Genomic DNA, 24146 nt, shown 5'->3' on the forward strand with positions numbered 1-24146 from the left:
AATTAATTTGGTGCCCAAATTGATAAAGACTAAGCCTTAAACACCTAATTCTATAATTTATTTATCTGATTAAATTATAGAATTAGGTATTTAAGCCTCAGTCCTGATCAGTCTCCTTAAAACAGGAGACTTATCACAATACAGTGAAAAACACTCATCTTATTGCAGATTCTTGGCTAAATTTATTCAAAACCATAGTTCTCATAAGATTTTTCGTATCTTAATTAGCTGGACATCCTTAGGTCCCAGACACATCCACACTGTAATGAGAAGTTCTAGGAAATCACAGCTATGACTTGCTTCAGTGCAGATTATGGAGTTCTGCCAGAATTTAAAATAACTCCAAATGTTTTTCTTTCCAGCAAAGAGGGAACGGCCAGAATAATTCTGTGTGCGTGAGCATTTTTTGCCTTGTGAATGTGTAGATTGGGAATATCTACATTCTGCCTGAGATGATCTGTACTGGGAACCACATTCACAATAGATGTATTTTGTAGATCTCTATAGTTATGAAAGATTCAGATATCTCACTGTAGCTTAAAACAGATTCATTGAGCATGACTAGGTCAAACTAATTTTGAGGTATAATTTGAAACACATATTTTCTTATTTCGAGATATATTTTGAAGCACATATAATTTTATACTTGTTTACATTAGGATCAAAATGATCTTGAAAAGTTGTGATACACAGTATTTTCCTTTTTAACCCCCCCCCCCCCAAGAAACCATATTCTCTGTTTTTTCAAATTTTATTCCTGGAGATTCCGAGATAAAGGGCAAAAAATAAAATTCATTCAAATCTAGATTTTCTACTAGTTTTTTGATCAGAGGTTCTGGGAATTGTTTTAATTAGCAGGTTCATTAGCTTTTGAAACTTTTGCACTTCTATTTCCTATATCCTATACAATTGGCTTCATTTTTAATAGGCTATGGTGATATATTCATAGCAGGGAATTAGAGACTGCTTCTATTGTGAGATTATCTAGCATAGAAAGGCTTAGTTCTCCCATCTAACCCGCTTGAGGAATTTTCAGAATTGTTCTCAGAGCAGAACCTTACGTTTTGTATAATAAGATCATTGAAGTAGGCTTTGCCTACTAAAGAAAGAAAAGCTGAATATTATAAAAACTGGCTCTTTTAATGATTTTTTTGTAGAATGACGATTATGGTTTTGTTCATGTTTCTCACACTGAACAAATTCATTGTAATATATTAAAGAGCCTCCATTACATTAAAGAGAATATACAACTTTCTTTCAACCTACACAGGTATGTTTAATGTAACCTGTGTTTAGCATTAAAGCTGCACCTGAGAGACAGAAACATCATAGAGTTGGAATTCAAAAAGAAATAATGTAAAGCAATTCTAGTTGAAGTAATTAGAACAATTTAATTAATGCCTGCAAATTAAAACAAAAATAATTAATATAGTAGAAGTTATCATGTATACTAAGAGCTAATGCTCAGAAGAGTTATATTTGTTTTTTAAAAACAGTCCAGAGATAATATTCAGCCTTTTGTAGTTGTTCAGGGGTGTTTTTCCAAAATATTCTATTAACATGGAACAAAGATTTTAGAGCCTTCTTTTTAACACTAAACAAATTTCCACTGTAACACGCATGAATATATCAAATTTAATTTTAAAGGCAATAGCTTTCAATTGCATTTTCTAGAACATAAAAATATGGATAGGGAAGAACTTTTGAGAGGAAAATCATGTTTTCTACTTATAAGTCCATTAAGTTCATGTTAAATATTTCATAGATGAAGTCAAACAAGATTTCTAGTCATATTCTTCTTTCATACAGAGAATGCTGTCTAATTTTATAAGGCTTGTTATGGAATGCAATGCAAGTGACACTCTAATATCTAGAAGGATTTTATTAAAGTTTATTTCTGACCCACAATTATTTTAACAGAGGAAACAGGCATAAGGTTAACAAAAATTTATTTTTAGTTGTGGAAAAAGAGATGTTTGAAATGGTAAAGAGTTTGCAAGCTATGCTCCAGTCATTTAATTTATCCACAGCTAAGATAACTTAAAGTGCCTTTGACTACCAAAAAGTTATTACACTTTTTGAAACAGATTCCAAATATATTTTCTGACATATGTTCATAATATACAAATGTCAATGCATAGACAAATACTTAGGACTTTTAGTAATCTAAGAAAACATAGACAAGTGTAAATGCGCTACAAACTCCTTGTACCCCATGTGATTTGCTTGACTGCTGAAAGAGGCTGAATTCCATTCCTTCTTTGATTCTGCAATTTTGTTTGAATCTAAACACTAGCTAACTTATTCCAAGGCCTCTTCAATTTAAAAAAGCTACCAGAATTAACAGAAGTCAAAGAATTAGATTAATAAATCTGTTTTTCCATTTTATATTGTTGATTGAGTTAAGTTAACTTTTGTAGGCAGAGGTCCTGCTTCTTGTTCATCAGCTTTACATTTTACTATTACAAGAGCAGAAGTTGGATATTGATTCAATTTTTGTTCATTCATATACTCCAAGTCTCCATAGATACTCAGCTTCTAGAAAAAGAAAACAAAATGGGATTAAAATGGGCCATTTAATTGCAGCTTTCACAACAGAACTATTATCTGTGGAGATACATGTATGCCATGTATATATGGAGGCTCCCAAGATGGCCATAAGTCCCTGAGAGATCACTGTGTTTCGCACTTAATGAAGCCCCTTTCTTAATATTTCTTACAAACCAAATAGATATTAAAATTGCATGCTTATTTTATGAAATGAATAATTTTATTTATGAATAATTTTGGGTTATTTACAAACCCTAACAACAGGTTTATTTGATCACATATTTCCATCAGAAAGAATCTGAATAAAAGCCATAGCATAACATAAAGTAACAATTTACCTCAGATGGAACATACTGTTCAACAGCAGTAGTAACAGTTGCACAACAAATCCACAGCAACACAAGTATAGACAGGAGAAGAGTGGTTGTTAATATCCAACCAGAATTCCTAGAAGGTAAGAAAACAGAATATTCCTAAAACAATTGGAGGTTTATTGAAAATATTTTCTATACATTATTTCCCTGACTGAAAACTAATTTGCTCTTACATTTAAACCCAACAACCTGAATGTAGTTTCAGAAGAGTATATTTGAAAATTTAGGAATTTCAAATGGCCTCCGTTTTAGGTAAGGAATGATTACAGACAGCCAACATAAAGCCAAATACTAATTGGCATAACTGTTCATTTAGAAAAAAGGCAGTAGAAGAGGTTTGACATACCTATTTTCCAACCCCCCAACTCCAAAGAATGACAGAATTGGAAGGGACCTTGGAGGTCTTCTAGACTAATGCCCTGCTCAAGCAGCAAACCCTATATCCTTTCAGGCAAATTGTTGCCCAATTTCTTCTTAAAAACCTCCAGTGTTGGAGCATCCACAACTTTTGGAGGAATAAAAGTAGGGGAAGTAAAAAATTCAAAGGCTTGCCAGTAATGCCTCACTCTTTGTTAGAAAAGTAAAAAAGCATTTTTGTGACTGAAAATACTGTACACTCAGATCTTATCCATCAATAGTCCAATCTGTTCTGTATGTATTATGTCTTTTCTCCTCATCGTGACTGAAACAATTTCAAAAAACTTTAGTTAATCATAAATTTTTACTTCATCTGAAGCAGGAATGCTTGCGACAAGCTAGAATGTCAAATCATGCTTTGCTCCATAGCTAATACCCATAACTATCTAAAGTAAACCAACAAAACAATTTCTCATTAATATAATAGGCATGTTAGCATATCTCAGACTCCGTTTAGCCAGCAACATTATACACAGCTTTGCTTCAATTTGATATCACTTAGAGAACAATAGTACAGAACAGCTTGGATTTGAAAGCAGTATTCAGTGAAAAATAAAGAATGTCAGTCGAGAAGGGAAAAGTGATGCTTTATGGTGCAGCTTTCTACTTTTACAGAACAACTGGGTATAGCATAAATAACCAGGTGCTGATTTCTTAAAAGTTTGGTCAAGAATCATTCAACAGAAGTCAAAACTTAACTGTGTTAATTAGTCAACTTAAATGTAGGTAACTAAAGATACTGCTTTTCTATTACTCCATATACCAAAAATACATACATTGAAATACATTTGAAGAAACTCTCAGTTTCATCCTCATCAAAAGATCCTTTACGTGCATGTGGTCCTCCCAAATGTAAGTCTACTGAAAAAAATCATAATAAAACTTTATTGAGCTTTTAATCATGAAATCATAGGTATATAAAGCAAACCTTTGCACCTTTCAGTCTATGTGTTAAATTATTCTGGAATAATAAGTTAAGCAAAGTTTAACAAAAAGTTAAACAGAGGGTATCAAATGCCAAAGAAAACTTGTATTATACCCTATTTGAAATATTTTCATAGAGCATTTGCAGATTGAACAAATCCATCAATGTGTTGGCATGATTGAATATAATTAATTAAAAGTATTTGCTATGACTGTTTTTCATTCTCAGTGATTCGTATGGTAATTTTTATAATGTATTGTAGATATTTTAGATATGATCTTGTCACCTTTCAAAAGCAGCAAAATTGTACAGGCTGCATAAGCAAATAAATTGTGGAGCATTAGTCTGACTGATGTGGCTTACACACTGACACACTCATACATACACTGAAATCAACAGATTGGTACAGCAAAATGATAATTACCATTGCATCTCACATAATTTTGTTAGAATCAATGAAGTTCAGTTCACTTCGGGTAAGAAAAAAATGGAATGACCTATTCCAAAATAGGATCCAGCCACATGTGTTTTCCCTAAGTTGTAAAATTGTGCTTTTGTTTTTTAAAATTGTAACTATTCCCCCCATACATTTTGCATCTTTAGGCTTTTTAAAAAAGGAAAAATATGACAAGTGTATATGCACACTCAGCTGCTTTACTATGCATGTTTTTCAAGTTGTAAATATTACTGTTACTAATCATCCAGCTTTATTTCTTCCAGAAAAATCACTGTGCTAAACATTGTGCTTTTTCTTTGATAAACTAAAACTAAAAAGTTGGTTTGTCTTTTGCTAGAAAAAAGTCCTGGAAGAAAACAGCATCTAAAAAGATATGCATATTTACATTTATATGAGCATGCTATGTCCTGCTGGAGTTCAGCCACCAAGGCAGCTATTGTTCACTTAAAAATACGCTTCAGCTGCTTTAATATAAACTAAAAGTTGTTCTGAAGTCTAACTAGTGACATTTAGGAAGGCATCTACATGCTTAACCAGTATGTCTACAATTAGGAAATTCTTCTTGAGGAAGTAGACTTGCATGAATGCCTTTGTAAATTACCAGCAGAACTCTGGAGGGGCAGAACTCATTCATGCCACACATACAGCGAGTTTCCCCTTTTGTGTAAATAATGGAGTTTCTAGTCATTAAACTGAATTAATCTGATGTTCAATTCTATATTTTCTTATCATCAGTACAGAAAACCAATTAAAGGGTGATAAGAAATCTTAAATCGTTAATTTAAAAAATATACCATTTTCATAAATGCATAAAAACATCTTTTCATAATCCACAATTACTTCTGTTATAGTCCCCAACTTTTTCTGGTAACTTACAAGATGTCTTAGCTAGTGAAGATGCTTTCAAATCTTGGTTTTCCTGATCAGGACTTTGTACATACTGAACATCTGGTTTGGACTGAAATTATAATAAAATCTTCAAATTAGTGTAAAAGATGTGTACAAAGTTAAAATCATCATACACAGGAGTTAATAATTTTAGTTTAAGCAGTCACATATTTATTTTATTTATTTACAGGTGGTCCTCGATTTACAACAGTTGATTTAGTGATTGTTCGAAGTTACAACGGAACTGAAAAGTGACTTATGACTGTTTTTCACTGTTATGGCATCCCCCTGGCCACATGATTAAAATTCAGATGCTTGGCAACTAACTCATATTTATGATAGTTGCAGTGTCCTGGAGTCACGTGATCCCCTTTTTTGACCTTCTGACAAGCAAAGTCAATGAGGAAACTTTACATATGACTAACTTACCAACTGCATTGATTCACATAACAACCATGGCAAGAAAGGTTGTAAAATGAGGCAAAGCTCACTTAACAAATGTCTCGCTTAATAACAGACATTTGGGGCTCAATTGTAGTCTGAAGTTTATTTATTTATTTATTTATTCAATTTATATGCTGCCCTTCTCTGGAGAGAAGTTGAGATCTACCTGTAATTGTTTAAACAAACAAACAAACAAACAAACAAATATTTATTTTTCGTGTTTCTGGGCTACCCATCTTCCTCAAGATACATTAGTTCGTAAGCATTTTAAAGTACAAACCTAATTAATTTAAGATTAAAAAAATAGGCAAGAGTTTAATTTACAACTGAATTGGAAGCACCTTTGTACAAACCCATTTACATTCTAGTGACACAAGTTAGCAAGTACCTGAAATATCAGTATTTTGCCATCATCAGCTTGAAGATAGAAAGTCCAGGTAGAGGTAATGAAGCTATGGGCAGTTTCCATCATATCACTCCAGAAGGATCTTACAAGGGTAAGTGGGAAGAGTCGATGAATTTTTGGCATTAAGGACATGAGCTACAAATAAAAAGTTGATTTTTTTAAAAAAGTGTTCTTTATACATGCATGTAAATTAGCTGCAGAATAGGAGTACAAGCAGTGAACTTCAACTGCTTCTGCTTTAACAGTTGAGATTACTTACTTGTTCACGTCTCAGTTCAGCATATGGTAACTGATTCTGGCATCCAAGATGGCAAGCATATTGCTCATCAGACTGGGAGGTATATGCCTCAGTACATGCTGCAAAATAACATCAATTCTCTCAGTTTTAAGGACTGCAGATTCCATAGCAGTGATGAAGCACAGATGAAACCACTATTTAATACTATTATTTTTGGACTCTACTTCTTGACACCCATACTAATAGAACATGCCAGTATTTAAAAATGCAAACTGAGATCAAACTATTTTAACATTCACAATCTGTAAACAAAATCCAAGATAACTAAATGACAGAATATTAAAAAGAGACACAGGGAAATAATTTGGTAAAGCTTTCTGTAGATCCTTTGTTTGTAGAAGGCAGATCCTTTTATTTTTTAAAATCTCTTGAGATGTAACTTACTATACATCAGGCAAGCATGTAATCAGAAAAACTATGTAAACAAATTACAAGGGAAAAATAGAGACTTTCCATAAATGTGTATCAACACATCAACTAAGGGTCTATTCTTATGCATACTGACTTGGGAGGGGAATACTAGTCAAGCCAGTAGGGTTTACAGTTGAATAAAGTGCCACACTGTAATGCACAAGATTTCAGAAGAGTGTTATCAAAACAGAAAGCAAGCAAACCTTCACTGGGCTTATGTCATAAGCCAAATCAACCATTCGATTACTTTTTCGTGAAAAGGCAATAAGCCTTTGAATTAACTTTTACCTCTCTGAACTAAATAAATAAAAATAAATGGCTTAAGCATTATATCCCTTTTTTCTGATGTGTAAATCTTGAAAATTTTTCAGAAAGGAGAATGGGGTAAAGGAAGTTTTAGAAGCCAGCCACAAGGCTTTCTAAAACAGAAGGCTGTTAGTGGCTCTAACCACTAATTGGTAAGCTGGGAAGGGCTTGGTAGAGCTCTGCATCAGTTATTATAGGAACTGTTTTGCCTAGAGTATATATTGTCTGTCTGTTTGAAAATGGGATAGTTACAGTATGTTTGTCTGTTAACTAGGGTAGATATTCTAATTTCGATCACTTTTCCTTTTGTGAAATAATAGTTTGCTGTGATTTGGGGGCTAATCTTTTCTTTGCACTTGGGGCTCATTCTGTCTTGTATTTCATTTGCATGAAGGCCTTATGTGTCCTTTGTGATTAGGCAACACCCTCCTTGCAATTTACCAAGTTACCAAAATGTTTCTACACTCCTCTAAACATTTGGGGAAAAAAATTATTATAACTTGAAAAAGTTCACTATATTACCAGAGTCACATTCCATCTTGGTCCGGTTCAAATCAATTCCATCATCCACAAACTGACAAATTGAAAATAATCTGCAACCTCTTTGACATGCATAGAGTTCTTCTTCCTGATAATTAAATGTCAAGAAAGACACCATAATGATTTTGATAACCTTATTGTAAAAGTTCTCAATACGGTATATAACAAAATATAAAGTATATTCTGGACAATTTAATTTCTATGATATTTCAAATTGTTTCACTATGTCATTTTCAACAGAAAGACCAAGTTTTGATAAGTTCGATATAACAGTTGATGAATGCCATGGTTTAATACATTGGTTTATAATAAAAAATTATATACAAAATGTATAAATATTACCGTGTTTTCCTGAAAATAAGACAGGGTCTTATTTTCTTTTGAACCCCGTAATAAGGGCTTGGCCTTATTATCAGGGGTGGTGTCTTATTTCGGGGGTGCAGGAGGCCCCAGGTGGCCTGCGCACTCACAGCCGGGAGTCTGGCAGAGAGAGGCTCCCTCCGTGAGCCGCCATCAAGCCCTTCCCCTCCCACAGTGTGTGTGTGTAGAACGTGAGTGGCCCAAAGGCACCAAGCCGTGCGAGTGCCTGTCCCCGCCCCGCTCGCACACCTCCCAGGCCTCACCATGTCAATGTGGGCGAAGCCGGTAAGCACCAGGTCCTTGAGGAGCTCATAGCCAATGTCGCCGGCGCCCACCACCAGCACCCGTGCAGAAGCCACGGCCTTAGCCAGCTCCCCCTGCAGGGTCCAGCTCCAGCTCCAGCCATCACCATAGAGTGGGAATCACACTCCCAGAGCAGCTGCTGCCCTGGCTGGGATTTGGAAGCTGCAGAGGCAGAATTTGGGCGAGAAAAAGAAAGACTTCTGCTGCTTCTGCTGCTTTCCTTGCATGCAGCCAAAAGCAGAAGCGTTACTCTTTCCAGGTGCCCAGCAGCCGCGCCGAGGGCAGCCCCGACAGACACAGCTCGGCCGGCCCAGCCACGGCCAACGCTCCTCACCCGCAGCTGAGCTTGGCTGCAGGGGGCTGGCCAGGGCCTCCGCAGGCGGAGGCAGCGGCACCAGCAACACCTGCAGCACCTCAGCTATCTCTGCTGAGAGACCAGCACCCAGCTGCGGGATGCGCCAGGCCTACCGTTGTAGTTCTCCCTGACTGCCCCACCACACAGCCACCAACTTCTGCCCGCCGTGCATGGAGGCGTCTCTGCTGCTGTTGGCCGCCCTGCCAAGGAAGCTCCGGGCAGTGAAGCTGCTGCTGCTGCTGCTGCTGCTGTGTGTGTGTGGGGGGGGCTTGGTAGTGTAGGCTATGCAGACGCAGCGCCTAGGTGAGAGCAGGCGGGCCGCTACCATGGCTCAGGAGCAGGCGCTCAAGGTCCACAGTCGGTACCATGGAAGGCAGAAGGTACGGGAGGTGCAGGAGTTTGCAGGGATGTGGCTGCCTTGGGAGGATTGGGGGATGAGGGACCTGTGTGTGCGTGTGTGTGAGAGAGGGGAGGGGGACAGAGAGAACATTGCTATCAACCCTGGATAACTCTGCAAGGTTAGATCAGATCTCTCTTTCATTCTCTTTCTATGTCACACACGCAGACCATTCTTTCTTTGACGGACGCCCCTGCCAGGATTGCAAGGCTGAAGGCTTCGGATGGAGCATTTTGGGGATGTATGTCTGGGCTGCAATCCCAAGTAAAGAACAATCGGCAGGAAAAGGGGGAGGAGGCCAGCAGCTGGAGATCTGGGCTGGGTTGCACAGCCCTCGCTGGCTCAGCGGGCAGCAATTAAGGGCCTGAACCTCCGTGAGGTGACCGGGGAAGGGAAGGGCTGCTTCCTGTGCTGGCCATGCCCAGCCCCTCACTAGGGCTTATTTTGGGGGGGAGGGCGTATATTTAGGGCCACCCGAAAAATCAAGCTTGGCCTTATTTTCGGGACATGTCGTATGGGAAACACAGTAAGATATTAGAAAGATGACAACTTCTCAGTATTCCAATTTCATATTCCCTTCACTATTTAACATACAAATAAAAGTGCTAGAAACATAAATAAGATGCCATGAATATGCAAATACCACTCAATATGATCCTTACCACCATAGATTAGGGAGGCAGCAGAGAACCTTATTCATAGCTTAATGAATTAATATAAACTAGAAACTGGAGTTTCATTCTGAGTAGATCAGTTGGGCCCCATCTATCGGCCAAGAAAGGAACAATACAGAGGAAGAAATTTACTCCTTCCTTTTCCTTTCTTACAAAAAAAAAAGAAGTTCAACTGAATGTCGTCTGTTCCATGCCAACAAATTAAAGGAGAAAAATATGTGTCTGTGTCTGTGCGGATTTCAATCTTTCAGAATATGGCACACTCCCGATGTGTAGCAACTCCTACATCTCACCTGAGCTGACAATGATCTGAGCTGGGATTAGAAAGCTCTACAGGTAGTCCTTGATTTATAACAGTTCATTTAGTGACCATTCAAAGTTACAGCAGCAATGAAAAGTGACTGATGACTATTTTTCACCCTTACTACCTTTGTAGCAGCCCCGTGATCATGTAATCAAAATTCAGATGCTTGGCAACTGGTTCATGCTTACGACCGTAGCTGTCTCCCAAGGTCATGTGATCTCCTTTTGCAGCTTTTTGACAAGCAAAAGTGATGGGGGAAGCCAGATTCACTTAACAACCGTGTTACTAACTGATCTACTGCAGTGATTCACTTAACAACCATGGCAAGAAAGGTCGCAAAATGGGACGAAACTCACTTAACATCTCACTTAACAGTAGATATTTGGGGCTCAATTGTGGTCGTAGGTTGAGGACTACCTGTATTCCACCGTTGATCTGGAAAGCACCAGCACCGAGCCTGAGACCTTGGAGAAGCACTCTTCAGAAAAGCAGGCCCTACGTTTGCTAAAGGGGTTCACGGACAACCAAAGTGGTGCTCCCCATGCCAGGAGCGAGAAGATGCCTCTCTGCCTTGCTCCGAGGAAGAACCAGAGGCTGCTTCCATGGTACAAGTAGTCCTTGAGTTACGGCCACAACTGAGTCCCAAATTTATGTTGCTAAGTGAAACACTTGTTAAGCGAGTTTGCCTCATCTTTCTTGCCGCAGTTGTTAAGCGAATCGTTGCATTCGTTAAGTTAGAAACATGGTCGTTAAAGTGAATCTGGATTCCCCCATCAACTTTTGCTTGTCAGGAGGACGCAAAAGCGGATCACATGACCCCCTCCAGGCACACTGCAAAGTGAACCCCGGTCATTAGGTCACTTTTTTCCAGTGCTGTCGTAACTTTGAATGGTCAATAAATGAACTGTTGTAAGTCGAGGACTACCTGTATAATAACCCAACCTGCTTTCATTGACAACATTTTAGCATATTGTCTGCATGGCGTCCTTTCCTGTTTCTAAACCTCTCCCCCCCCACCCCCCGAAATTTTTATTGTCGTGCAAACTTTTAACCTAAGACTGTCTACTGTTGACCTCACCCCATTCCTAAGAGGTCTGTAAAGGGCATGCATAAGAGCACCAGTGTGCCTACCGTCCCTGTCCTAATGTTCCCTTTAATTGTATTTATTTTATGTATTCAATTCGTGCTTATCTAATATATATATTATTTAATATATAATTATATATAATATACTGGACTGAATGGGGTTTTAATGAGAATTTAAGTCGCTTATTGCTGTGAGCCGCCCTGAGTCCCTGTGGAGAAGGGCGGCATATAAGTCCGATAAAATAAATAAATAAATAAATAAAATAATATATAATATTATCTAATATATTATATATATATAAATATATATTATCTAATATGTACTCGACAAAATAAATAAAATAAAAATAAATTGTGTGTGTGTGTATAATATATATTATCTAATATGTACTCGACAAAATAAATAAAATAAAAATAAATAAGTGTGTGTGTATAATATATATTATATATTATCTAATATATTATATATTATCTATTATATTATATATATATATAATATATATTATCTAATATATTATATATATATAATAATATATATATTATCTAATATGTACTCGACAAAATAAATAAAATAAAAATAAATAAGTGTGTGTGTGTATAATATATAATATATATTATCTAATATATTATATATTATCTAATATATTATATATACATATATAATAATATATTATCTACGTACTCGACAAAATAAATAAAATAAAAATAAATAAGTGTGTGTGTGTGTTCACACACACATGGGGAAACAGAGGCACCTCCCCTCTCGACTCCTCCTTCCGACAAACTTTCCCCCCCCCCATTTAACCAGCCCCCCGAGAGGAGGAGGAGGAGGAGCCCCGCAAACCATTTGCCCAGCCGCGGCTGATTTAGGGGCGAAGCCGCCCCCGCCGCTTCTCCCATTTCTTACCTTGGGGTAGGTATGGAGCGGATAAGTGCTCTGGCACGTCCGTTGACACAGAAGCGTGTTTCCCAACGCCGGCTCAAAAGCTTCCGAGAGGGTATTCGGAGCGGGCTCCAGGTCAGCCCAAGCCGTCTCAGAGCCCAGAACGACCAGCAGGAGGAGAGACCCTAAACGGTTCCGTCGCGCCGCCGCCATCTTGTTGCCAACCGCCCCCCCACAACTCCTTCCCTCGACTGTTTGTTTTTGTTACTCCCACCTTGAGTTTCCCAGTTCCGACTGGACGCCAGAGCGCCAGAGAGCTACGAATGGATTAGAACCGCTTGGTTGACTTCCGGGTTTCTCTGCCACGATTTTTTTTCTCTCCCGAGGAAAAAAAAGTAGACCTCAGAACAGACTACACTGATACTAGCCGTACAATTTAAACATTAATAAAGGGAGAGGGGAGAAGAAAGCTTACAAAGGAAGGGAAAAGTTAGTCTTTCTCGCAACCTAGTTTTATTCCACTTATTTTATCAATATGCATCGTCAGGGGCATCTTCTTCCCTTACTACAAAGTTAAGCAGTCTTGGCAACTTTTAATATAGGTGACTTCGACTCCCAGAATCCTCCAGACCAGGGGTCTCCAATCTTGGCTACTGTAAGCCTGGCGGACTTCAAAGCTGGCTGGGGAATTCTGGGAGTTGAAGTCCTCCAGGCTTACAGTGGCCAAGGTTGGACACCCCTGCCTCAGACAACATGGTGGGGGAAGATCCTGAGATTTGAAATCTAAAAATGTTGTCAAGGTTGAGAAACACTGACCAATTGGATGGCAGAGAGAGATACGTTTACAGGTAGCGCCACACAACCATGTAACAGCGTAAACACTCTCCTTTGTAAATTAATTCTCTGTCCAATCGCCATTATGTTAAACTCATAGACTTTCCCCTCCCTCCCCTCAGCGAATGGTTTTTCCCATAACAAAAACACCACCAGGCAGGTATCTCTCTCTCTCTCTCTCTCTCTCTCTCTCTCTCTCTCTCTCTCTCTCTCTCTGTGCGTGTGAAGGATGTGGTTACTCTAATTTTTATAACTCTATGCTCAATCTGGAAGGGCCGGAAAGTCGGTTGAAAGTGAAGCGTTGTTGGGAAATGTAGTTCCAGTGGTGGGAGGGGGGAGGGGGGAGGGTTGGGGCGAGAAGCGGAAGGAGATGCAGTTCCGGCAATTAAGAGGCATCGGACAAATAATGTTTTTTCCCAAGTGAGATGCAGCTCGTCTTCCATTATCTTTTACCTAATTAATTTATTACTTTATAAGAAAACTCAAGTGAAAAGTGCCAAGAACTGTGCTTCTCAACAACGACAGAAATTCAAGAGGTCCCGATCTGGCTTGAACATCGTTTAATGGTACCCAGTTCATGCTCACAGCAACACATTTGAAGCCTCGTGTTTTATTATTATTATTTATTATTAAATATTATTATTATTTATTATTAAATATTATTATTATTTATTATTAAATATTATTATTATTATTAAATATATTATTTTTGAGCACAGATGCTTTTACATTATTTACAGGTTTTCTGCTTTTACTTTAAACTCCAAGGTCACAATTAATCTCAGTTCATTTAGGAAGACCAAGACAGTACATCATCCTTCCTTCCCTCCCTCCTTTCATACAGAACTACCGTCTTGCTATAAGCAATTATTTGTTCCTTGTTTATGGATTATTAGATGATGGATAAATTTGTTATAAGAACACCCAGAACTAAAGGAGAACCAACAGAGAACGATCCTGGGAAAAAGGTTTATAAACAAGCTACGTTAGAATCTCTAAAGGTAAGTTTCAGATAGTTTCCCAAATATACTACCGGCAATTGCATTGTAATAATTTAGATTTCTTTCTTTGATTTCAAACAACATGACAGTATTTCTGAGGGGATTAATTGTAAAGCTAGAACTGTTTCCTAAAATATGTATTTAAAATCCAATAGGGCAATCGGTGCTGGGGGGATGGGGGGGATTACAAGAAAAGCCTATTTTTTTCATACAAAGAAATATCATTAACAAAAATATCACAAGCTTGACTGTTAACTTTTCTGGAACCCTGTAATTTCAGTATATGATCCAAATAAAACATCTCAAAAATAACTTTTTAATTTTTTTTATCAGCTCAAGTAACCTTTCAAAGAATAATGAATGAATTTTATTAAAGTTTTAAAAAATATTTATATTTTAAATCAGGGGTGTTAAACTGGTGGCCTGCAGGCCAGATGTGTCCCGTGCAGGCCACGCCCACCTCAGCTCCGTGAATGGGGAAAATGTCACGAAACGTCACGTGACGACAATATGATGTGGTGAATTTGACACCTGTGCTTTTTTTTTTTTTTTTTTAATTTGATTTATATGCCGCCCTTCTCCGAAGACTCAGGGCGGCTTACAATGTGCTCAGCAATAGCCTTCATCCTTTTGTATATTTATACAAAGTCAGCTTATTGCCTCCACAAACTGGGTCCTCATTTCACCTACCTTAGAAAGGATGGAAGGCTGAGTCAACCTTAAGCCTTGGCGAGATTCGAACCCTGCAGTAATTGCAGGCAGCTGGTCTTAATAACCAGCTTAATAACAGGGTGCCTTAAACCCCTGTACTACCAAGGCTCTTTTTTTTTTTTTTTTTAAATGGATTAAACAACATTCTGGAGAAGGTTTGGCCAAAATGGAGGTTCAGTGAAGCTGCAAAAACATATTGAGAAGAATTATAACATCAAACGTAGTAATAATATCAAATGTAGCTTATACCTTTCAGAATGGAGGCAAGGAAATCAAATGAGACAGCTTCTCCAGCGATCCTTACCTTGGTTAGCAACTCAGTACATTTATTGTTTGCCTCCCATAAAACTGGTTTTAATAACTCTTCCTAGTAAAGTAAAATTATTCATTTGAAAAATTGAGCTATCAGGTCAAAATGAAATTAATTCAAACTAATTTAAAAATTAATGAGCATTTTGAAAAATGTAATGTATTTTCACATTAATGGGGTAGCATTTTAAATTATATAAATACTATATTTAGAAAGTATTTCCAATGAACACCAATTTTAGCAGTTTCTCTCAAAAGACAAAGCAATAATCTGAAAAAAATTGTTCTTTTAATTTTTTCTCTTTTATTTTAAGAATAACACTTACTAAAAAAAGGAAATTTTAAGCATCCAAATTTATTTTAGTTGGGGTTTTCTTTGCTCAGTTTTCTTTTTTTGGTAAGTTTTCCTCAGCATATCGCATCCAAGGCTGCTTCAAGAGAAATCTTTTAATTATTTATGTGACTTGTTTATTCTTCAACAGTTAAATGAAATGGGAAGAGTTTAAAAATTAATCAGAAGAAAAGAAAAATCTTTAGGAAGAGAAAATAATATAATTTCATAAGGAAGAGAGCAGTGAAAAACTTTATTTTGTAGAGGAATAAATCAGAAGAATATGAACGATGCAAAACAGATACAGCAGTGTAGCGGGGGGGAATGACAGTTAATATGTGTTTGGGGCCAAGAGAGCAAAAGCAAGCAAGTGCGTGTTTAGTTTCGGTAATAGTGAAGAATCGTGTAGTTGACAACATTATGTGGCGTTCTCATATTTTTATGAGGAGTCTTTGCTCTACGCACTCTCTTCAGAATAGTAAATGAATTGAAGATGGCAGCCTAATGAGTTGATTTTGCTTTCTAGATTTCACTCACTTTATATCAGGGACTTGCTGTGAAACAAGTACTCATCTGTGTGGATTATCCGATTTTCTGTATTTGACTGTCCATCATCATCAATAATTTAGAGGGCAATAACGGCACTGTTTGCTGACACAAAGCACAGAAAATGAGTTTGCAGTAAATATGTGTGCCTCATTCTAGCTCCTAATGATGGGTTTCTTTCCTAGAGAGTGGTAGTTGTAGAAGATATAAAAAGATGGAAATCCGTACTGGAGCTTTCAATTCAACCTAAGGAGAACCTAATTGAGGCCTTGATGGAGTTAAAGAAGAAAATACCCTCCAAGGAAATTTTGCTTTCAACGAAAATAGGTAACAATTTGCTTTTTATATTCTGTCGGGAGAAGCTAGAATTGTGGGAAATTGGGACAGTTCAATTATAAAATGCTAAGCATTTAGAAGAGGTAGTCCTTGTCTTACGACTACAATTGAATCCAAAATTTATGTTGCTAAGTGACACATTTGTTAAGTGAATTTTGCCCCATTTTTACGACCCTTCTTGCCACAATGGTTAAGTGAATCATCACAGTTGTTAAGTTAGTGACACAGTTATTAAGTGAATCTGGCCTCCCCATTGACTTTGCTTGTCTGAAGGTTACAAAAGGTAATCCCATGACCCCAGACACTGCAGCCATCATAAATACGAGTCAGTTGCCAAGCATCTGAATTTTGATCACGTGACCATGCTTCAGTGGTGGTAAGTGTGAAAAACTGTTGTAAGTCACTTTTTTCAGTGCTGTTGTAACTTTGAACAATCACTAAATGAACTGTTGTAAATCGAGCACTTATCTGTTCACATATTAAAGCCACTAACTTAAGATGCAGCTCTCAGAGTCTTTGGAGAAGTTGCATCTAAGATGTAGTTTGAAATGTTCAAAGGGGAAAAATTATACGTGGGGAGTAATCATACTGATTTAATTAATACTTATTTAAATTCTGGGTTCAGTCAAGTTTAATATTGGTCCTGGTTCTGCCCTTTGCATTATCACCCTAGGATTTCTACAAATGATAAATATTTCCCTCTGTCAATCAAGCTGCACCTCTAAATACACACACACACACACACACACACACACACACAAACAAACATAGAAACCACCAAGCATTCAGAACAATGCCTTCTTCATTTTCCCCTTCTGTGCTCATGGAGCTTATTTTAATTGCTCCTCCTGAGTTACAGTCCCAAAATAGCTTTCAATTTATTTTAGATGTCACGAAGTAGACAATTTCTAGGAAAGCCACATTTGGATCCCCCCCCCTTTCTCCCAATTCCTCTCTGTTGCTAAATCTCCATGTCACAATGGGTCTCAAAAAATAGTAATAATAATAATTCTGGTTTGGGAATAGATGCCACAGCAACCAATTGCTCTTCATTGAGCAGGATTTCTACATTGCAGTGGCAGCAGTAAAAAGAAAAAAGATGTTTTTCAGCTTTGCCCCACATTCCAACATCCTATTCAATGCTACCATGTACTCTATATCTTTAATTTACTTCTAGGTCATACAGTGAATAAGATGCGGAAACACCCGGACCAGGATGTGGCCACTCTTGCAAAAGAGGTCTACACTGAGTGGAGAAGTTTTATTAAAAACCACTCAAATAGACCTTTAATTGAAGTCAGGAGTAATCGCAGAACAGAGGGCCTGAGACAGAATGCCCGGAAGCTACTAGCAGAAGCTCTAGAACTCGAGGTAATGTGTCTGTCTTCATAATATATTTCTAACAAATAGCTTTTCTTGTAGCCTAAAATTACTATTTCGTTATTTGTGGGACTGCTTTTCTCACATTATTTGTTCCCAACTCACATGCTCTAACAGGATAGGTATGATCCAGGCCCCTTCCCAGAAGCACTCTCATATAATGGGAGCTAGGACCCTTATGGAGCATATACCCTTTGTAATGATCTTCACTCTGCCCCAGCAAATTAGCTCTGACCCTATTACCTTTGTTGAGCCAGGGTGATAGATAAACCTATTCTTTGAGAGGAGAAGGGTGTGTTGATGGATCCTGACTTTGTTGTTGTGGAGTTCTTGCATTGATGATGTTACCTAGTTTATTCATTTATCAAATTTATTTATATGACCCATTTCACTCTATAAGTGACTCTGGCCAATTTACAATAATACCGAAAGCAAACCATTGGGTAATGAATTGTCTGCCAGCAAACAACCAAAGAGCAGTGGGAACTTCACAGTTCAACCCTGAGCAACATCTCTTCTATTATACGCTATTGATATGTTAATTTTTGTTGTTGATAATGTTGGTTTCAACAGTTATTTGGGCTTTCCATTTGGTTATTTTCCTGTACATCATCCAGAGTTACAATCATATAAGACAGGCAGCCATACGCTGTAAATTTTCTAACAAAATAATCAGCTGAAGTTAGATGGCAGGCATTCAGATGCAAAAATTGATGTCCTTGAAGACAAGTTGCTTTTCAGTTTGAAGGAACAGATGATAAATCCAACGCTGGCTTAGTTTTGGCTTCCTTATATTTCAACAAATTCTCTATCTCTTAAAAAAACACCCCACAATCAGTTTGTTCATTCCTCCTCTTCTCTTGAATTGCATTTTAAGAAAGTGACATCAACTTTCAGATAGGTTCAGCTAATCTTAAAAAAATCACTCTGACTTCATCCATTTAGACAAGGAGGGAATGAAAGTAGCAATAAACATTCTACATAAATCACAAGTTGATATTCAAAAGTTACTTATTGACAAGTAACTTGCCAGTAGGACCTTTTTACCCCCCAGAAGGTACTTTAGCTATGGTGGTGGTAGAAAACTATATTTATTGAATTTGGTTGCTGGTTGTTACTATGATATAACATGCCATTTTGTCTTGATAGCAGAGATTAAGGAAAGAACAAAACAATAGAGTAGATAAATGTATAAATTGCAGATAGTGGAGGATGAAACCTTGTGGATCATTGAGGAGACTGCAACTATTTCTTTTACTTCTATAAACTGCTCAGAGTCACCCTAAATGAGTTGGGTGGTCATAAAAAATGTTCTTAATAAATAAATGAGTAAAAAACCCAGTTGTAGTATACTGTTGAGGGAAATGCATTCTCTATAACTTTTCCTTATTCCTGTGTACCTACCCATAACATCCAGTCAAATATTTGTTATTACTCGTTTTTAGTGAAGCGGATCCATACGCATTCCTCTGGAGTAGCTGCAATCATAATTTCATTTAAAATGTTTTGTACTTTTGCTTCACACAACTCCCAGAGTGGCCCAGGAGGATCATAAAAACAATATCAACTGCAATAAATTGAAATATAAAATCAGCTGAAACAACAAAAGCATGACAGAAGTCTAAAACCAGAAGAAGGAATAAAATATTTTAAAACCTACTTCAGTCATGTGCTGGAAGGCCTCAAGAAATGAACATCATTTTGGGCCTGTTGCTGAAGTGATATCAGAATTAACTGCTTGTTTACAACAGAAAAGAGCCTTTATTTCACCACTGTAGCCTTATTTCAAGAGGCAGCACAACTATTGGCTTGGGACTGAGTTTACAAATCATGCTTAGCCATAATGTGATTTGTTTTGGATTAGCATATTGTGCAAATAAAATATATTGCGCTTTGTAAATCATGGATTATAGCTTAACCTGTTACATAATCTCAATTGACTATGATCAGTTCAGTGAAATACAATTGAACAAATTATTATCCAGCATTATGTAGTCATTTAGGAAATCATTTGAAAGAAAAGAAATATGTAAATGTGTAGTTTTTATTTTATGTGCAATGTATAATAGTGGTCTCCTGTCTAGATATTCTACATCTCTCTAGATGGTCTATATTTCAGGCAAACCTTATATCCGTAATTAAATGTTTGTAAATCAAAGTTTATTGTGAGACCCTACAGAGAGGGTCAATAGTGTACAAAGTGGTGGTAAATATCAGCTCCCTACGGTACCCTTACGTAATGAACACAACAAGGATTCTCCCTGAGCTTAATGACCAGCTTGCTTGCTCTATTAAACTCCATAATAATTATCCTTTTAAATGAATTCATTAATTATCCTTTAAATGGCATGTCAAGGCACTGAAAGACTACAAAGCAAAATTTAGAGGCAGTGCTTTTATTCCTTATCAACTTTGGTCAGAAAAATTATGCCCTCCTGTTTTGTTAAGAAGACAGCAGCAGGCCCTGGAGCTAAAACGTCAGAAGCTTGGTAAACCAAATTATGAGTTGGAATCATCAGTTGTTGCCCACAGTTTTTCAGACAGATGCGTAATATTGCAGTGATTCTAGTCAGGCTTAACTGCGGAACTAGTTTAACAGTGTTGTACATATTATAAATATTTTATATATGAAAAAGTGAGTGCACAGATTCAATGGCAGTAGTTACACAAATATCTACATTTCACTTTTAAGCTGAGTTTTTTTAAAAAAAATTCCTCCAATTAAATTGTAAGACATTTCACTATTTCTCGCTTTTCTCACTGAATATGGTCACATGTTAAAAGATGTATATCAAATGTCTACTTTTTTAAAAAACATATCTAGATGCAGGTGTACACAGAGCGGGCCCAAAGCAGCAGTCCAGCAACCCAAGTGCTAAGCAATCTGTGAGGAGAACCTGCTAAGCCATAAAATGTTTTTTTTTAAGTCACAATGATTTATACCATGCTAAACCAAAGTCAAAAGAATCTGCATTGCTATCACTTACTGTAGAATATTTATTATTTTATTAACAAGATTTGTAAGGCCACTAACTCAAAACTGTGTGACTCTGGGCAGGGTACAGCATAAAAACAAACAAATCCTTCCCAAACCACCAGGCTCAAGGTTGACTCAGCCTTCCATCCTTCCGAGGTCCGTAAAATGAGGACCCAGCTTGTTGGGGGCAATATACTGACTCTGTAAACTGCTTAGAGAGGACTGTAAAGCACTGTGAAGTGGTATATAAATCTTAAGTGCTATTGCTTTTGCTTAAACATATGCAATATATAAATATAAAATGGTGATCAAGCAATAGAACAGAACAACCACGAGGAAAGATTCTCGCTCAACTGGCCCTTAATGCTGAGGGGAAGAGCCAGATAGTTTTTCTAAAAGTGAGCAGAGTTGAGGCCTGTCATATGATGGAGTGGAGATTGGACACCATTCCAAAGAACATGGCAACTATAGAAAAGATATGGTTCTAGGGTCCCATGAGAAGGAAAAGAAGAAATCTGGAGTATATATTCCCTGTGGGAGTATGTGGGGCAGGCAGATATTCTTGGGAGAAGATAATCTTTCAAGTAATTTGGTCGTGTGCCATGTAGGGCTTTTAAGGTGATAATTGGTATCTTGAATTGCACCTGGAAGTCTATTGGAAGTCAGTGCATCTCATGGAGAAGCAGTGTTTCATGGGGATAGTGAGATGTGTCCATAACTACGGTACCTGTGCCACTGCTCTCTGGATCATCTGATGTTTCCTGATGGTCTTTGGTGGCAACCCCATGAGGCATAAGAAGTCCAACAATTTTACCACTCCTGTGATTTTGTGTAAACTGTTTATATATGCCTAACTATAAAACAGTGCTTCCATTTTTAAAGTTACATGCTAACAAATCACAGTTATCTTTTCATCTTTTAACTTGGTTTTATGATTGTAGTATTGTTTCTGTTTGAACAAAACAGTTACTTTTATAGATTTTACTGAAGGACCAGAAAGAAACCTACTAAAACAAATACATAGCCATAGACTTTTATTGCAGGATACAATGGGAAATATTTATTCTCAGAGGGATAGCATCTTGACATATTTCCCTAGCCTTGTAAAAAAAGTTTGTACTGCACCATATCAGTCTTCCCTGGCCTTGCACATATTTTTGGTGTTTTGGCTTTTTAAAATCATATACACGAAATAGCTAGAATTTAAAGAATACACAGCTATTTTAGCAGGAAGGGGAATATATTCAAATGTCCAGAATAAGAAATGTTAAAAGCTTATTAGAGTAGACACAATTTTAATTAAATATGTATGCATATACTGTATGTAATAATTTAGATGGAATACATGATTCAGTTTACTTTATGGAAGCCGGTTTTACATTTTTACATATAAATGAAATGAAGATTTATCTGTAATTTCCTACACATTTAACCCTGGCATTGTTACACTGGAAAAAGGATACATTTGTCTTTACAGTATCTCCCTGCTGTTGAGCATGGGAACATATTGACAGCTGCATAAGTAAAACAAGTAAAATACAATGAGCTATGAGCTCAAACTATAGGTGTATGATTTGCTTAGGCTGGATCCCAGCAGTGTTAGAGTAAGGCATATCATATCTGTTCAACTCTGGTCAACATTCATTTCTAAAGTGAACTTGAAGCTTGATAGTAAATACTGTACACCTTATTATTTGAATTTTCTCATATGAGATATTGCTAAGAAGACAGACGTATAAATCAGCAGAGCAGTTAGAAAAAGCACTCATATAAGTGACAGTGATTTTGAAACGGACAAGATATTCTAAATAATTGGAAAAGTGAGTTTGGGAATATGCGCTTTAAACTCACAATTCTGCAAAGGTACCATGATCAGTAATTCTTTCCAGTAGGAATAAGTTATTCAATGTAAATGAAAACTAACAACATCATTCTGGGTATAAGTTGCAGTTGAGTGTGATGAGGTTGTGCCCACAGTGGCTGTAAAATAATATAAGATAAAGTGGAGTCTCCTTAGTTCTGTGATACCAATAATCAAAATGAAATAACCCCCTTTTTTTTGTAGGCAGTAGCTGCTTTTATTTTATTTTGATATTGCTTCTTTAGATATCCTATTGTATATAGCTGGGCACATGCTGAAGCCAGACTTCAAAATTAATGCTTTAACAAGTCCTTTTCTGTTTTCTTGATCATAACGTACACAGAGTCTCCATTTTCTTTTACACCCTTGCCACTCAGTTTTGTGAAGGATTCAGGGCATCTAGGATCTGGTTTTGGAGTAGTCTAAAACCCCAGCAGAAATCACTATTATTGGAAATGGTACTCCTCCATTAATTAATTGCTTTTGAGTTTGAGACCCCAGGCTGACTACAGATTACTTTCCTGTTGGACTGAGAAAAACAAAACAGGAACTGACCACACAGCCTTATTCTTTAATTGCTGCAGTGAAATGAAATTGCTCTTCCTGTTTAACTTGTGATGTGAATTTCCTTGTTTGAGCTGATTAAGAAACCACCTCCCTTGCAAATGCTTAGTCTCCTTATTAAATATAAGGATCTCATTTCTTACTTACTTTCTGTTTTCAGATTGGTCACCTGCTGGCAGAAAATATTGAGCAAGAAGCTTTTTACCTCTCTTCCCATCTCATTAACACGTCCTACCGCAGGACCGTGCGGGCGCTCGTGTTCTCTTTGAAGCACAATCCTGAAACTCGCTCACAAGTGCAAAGTGGAGTTTTGTCAGTGAAGATGCTTGTCCAAAGGCACAAAAAGTGATTCATATACCTCTTGAAGATTTGGAGGATGTACAATGGCATAAGTATTCCAAAACATGGGACTTATTTTTTTTGTGGACTAAGTATGTTTTGGATCAATAATAATGGAGAAACATGTATATTTAAGGAAGTTTAAAATTGCTGGCCCAATCATCATTTGAAGCAAGTGGTGGTATGCAAGATTGGGTAAGGGCCTTCTTCTATCTTACAACAATCTAGAAAGCAATCTCTTTTAGACAGCAGAGTCTGCAACTTTTGTAGTATGCCAGAAACAAGAACTGAAATAAAATGAAAAGTGATCATAGTAGTTAACCCAAAACTAGTACATCCGCTGTTCTTCACAACTGCATCAATCTGTAGTAAGGTACTCCAATATATGGGGACCACCTCCAGGAAAGTCCGTACTGTATATCTCTGTGCTCCCTCTCCCTTGATCTCATCAGGGATGGGATCTTGATAAACCCCTCTTGGGAGGTTGGCAGATTCTGGTCAGGAGAGCCAATCCTGCAAGTTCAGAGATGCCAAGCTGTTTAGGGTTACGGGCATCTCAAATTGGATCCAAAAGCCCAC

At 37.2% G+C, this 24146-nt stretch overlaps 2 protein-coding genes across 4 annotated transcripts; one reads left to right on the forward strand and one right to left on the reverse strand.

Annotated features, from left to right (window-relative positions):
- Positions 1-1867: 1867 nt before the first annotated feature.
- TMEM59 (transmembrane protein 59) lies at positions 1868-13402 on the reverse strand. The gene is made up of 8 exons (XM_034415128.3): positions 12403-13402; positions 7999-8104; positions 6721-6818; positions 6444-6596; positions 5600-5681; positions 4118-4202; positions 2889-2997; positions 1868-2538 (listed from the first exon to the last, which is right to left on the reverse strand). The coding sequence occupies exons 1-8, from the start codon at positions 12589-12591 to the stop codon at positions 2386-2388; spliced, it is 975 nt and encodes a 324-aa protein (XP_034271019.1). The 5' UTR covers positions 12592-13402; the 3' UTR covers positions 1868-2385.
- A 95-nt stretch (positions 13403-13497) lies between these two features.
- On the forward strand, positions 13498-23895 carry TCEANC2 (transcription elongation factor A N-terminal and central domain containing 2). 3 transcript variants are annotated; one of them, XM_034415131.3, is made up of 5 exons: positions 13498-13778; positions 13953-14213; positions 16296-16437; positions 17624-17817; positions 23389-23895. In XM_034415131.3, exons 2-5 carry the CDS (start codon positions 14109-14111, stop codon positions 23575-23577), a joined length of 630 nt encoding a protein of 209 aa, XP_034271022.1. In that variant the 5' UTR covers positions 13498-13778; positions 13953-14108; the 3' UTR covers positions 23578-23895. The 3 variants fall into 3 exon arrangements, with proteins under 3 accessions (XP_034271022.1, XP_034271021.1, XP_034271020.1); XM_034415130.3 differs by having other exon boundaries at positions 13533-13778; positions 14057-14213; XM_034415129.3 differs by having other exon boundaries at positions 13552-13778; positions 14109-14213.
- Positions 23896-24146: the final 251 nt, after the last annotated feature.

This window comes from Pantherophis guttatus, chromosome 3 (assembly GCF_059756535.1).
Source record: "Pantherophis guttatus breed Tessera chromosome 3, ASM5975653v1, whole genome shotgun sequence".
In the NCBI taxonomy this organism is placed as follows: Eukaryota; Metazoa; Chordata; class Lepidosauria; order Squamata; family Colubridae; genus Pantherophis; species Pantherophis guttatus.

Excerpts from the sequence above, each read along its gene's own strand:
- TMEM59 (XM_034415128.3), bottom strand. The coding sequence starts at position 12,591 with ATGGCGGCGGCGCGACGGAACCGTTTAGGGTCTCTCCTCCTGCTGGTC. Across the intron at positions 6,597-6,720 it reads CTGAACTGAGACGTGAACAA|CTCATGTCCTTAATGCCAAA; the intron begins GTAAGTAATCTC and ends TTTTATTTGTAG. Across the intron at positions 2,539-2,888 it reads AACAGTATGTTCCATCTGAG|AAGCTGAGTATCTATGGAGA; the intron begins GTAAATTGTTAC and ends TTCTTTTTCTAG.
- TCEANC2 (XM_034415129.3), top strand. Across the intron at positions 16,438-17,623 it reads TTTGCTTTCAACGAAAATAG|GTCATACAGTGAATAAGATG; the intron begins GTAACAATTTGC and ends ATTTACTTCTAG. Across the intron at positions 17,818-23,388 it reads CAGAAGCTCTAGAACTCGAG|ATTGGTCACCTGCTGGCAGA; the intron begins GTAATGTGTCTG and ends TTCTGTTTTCAG.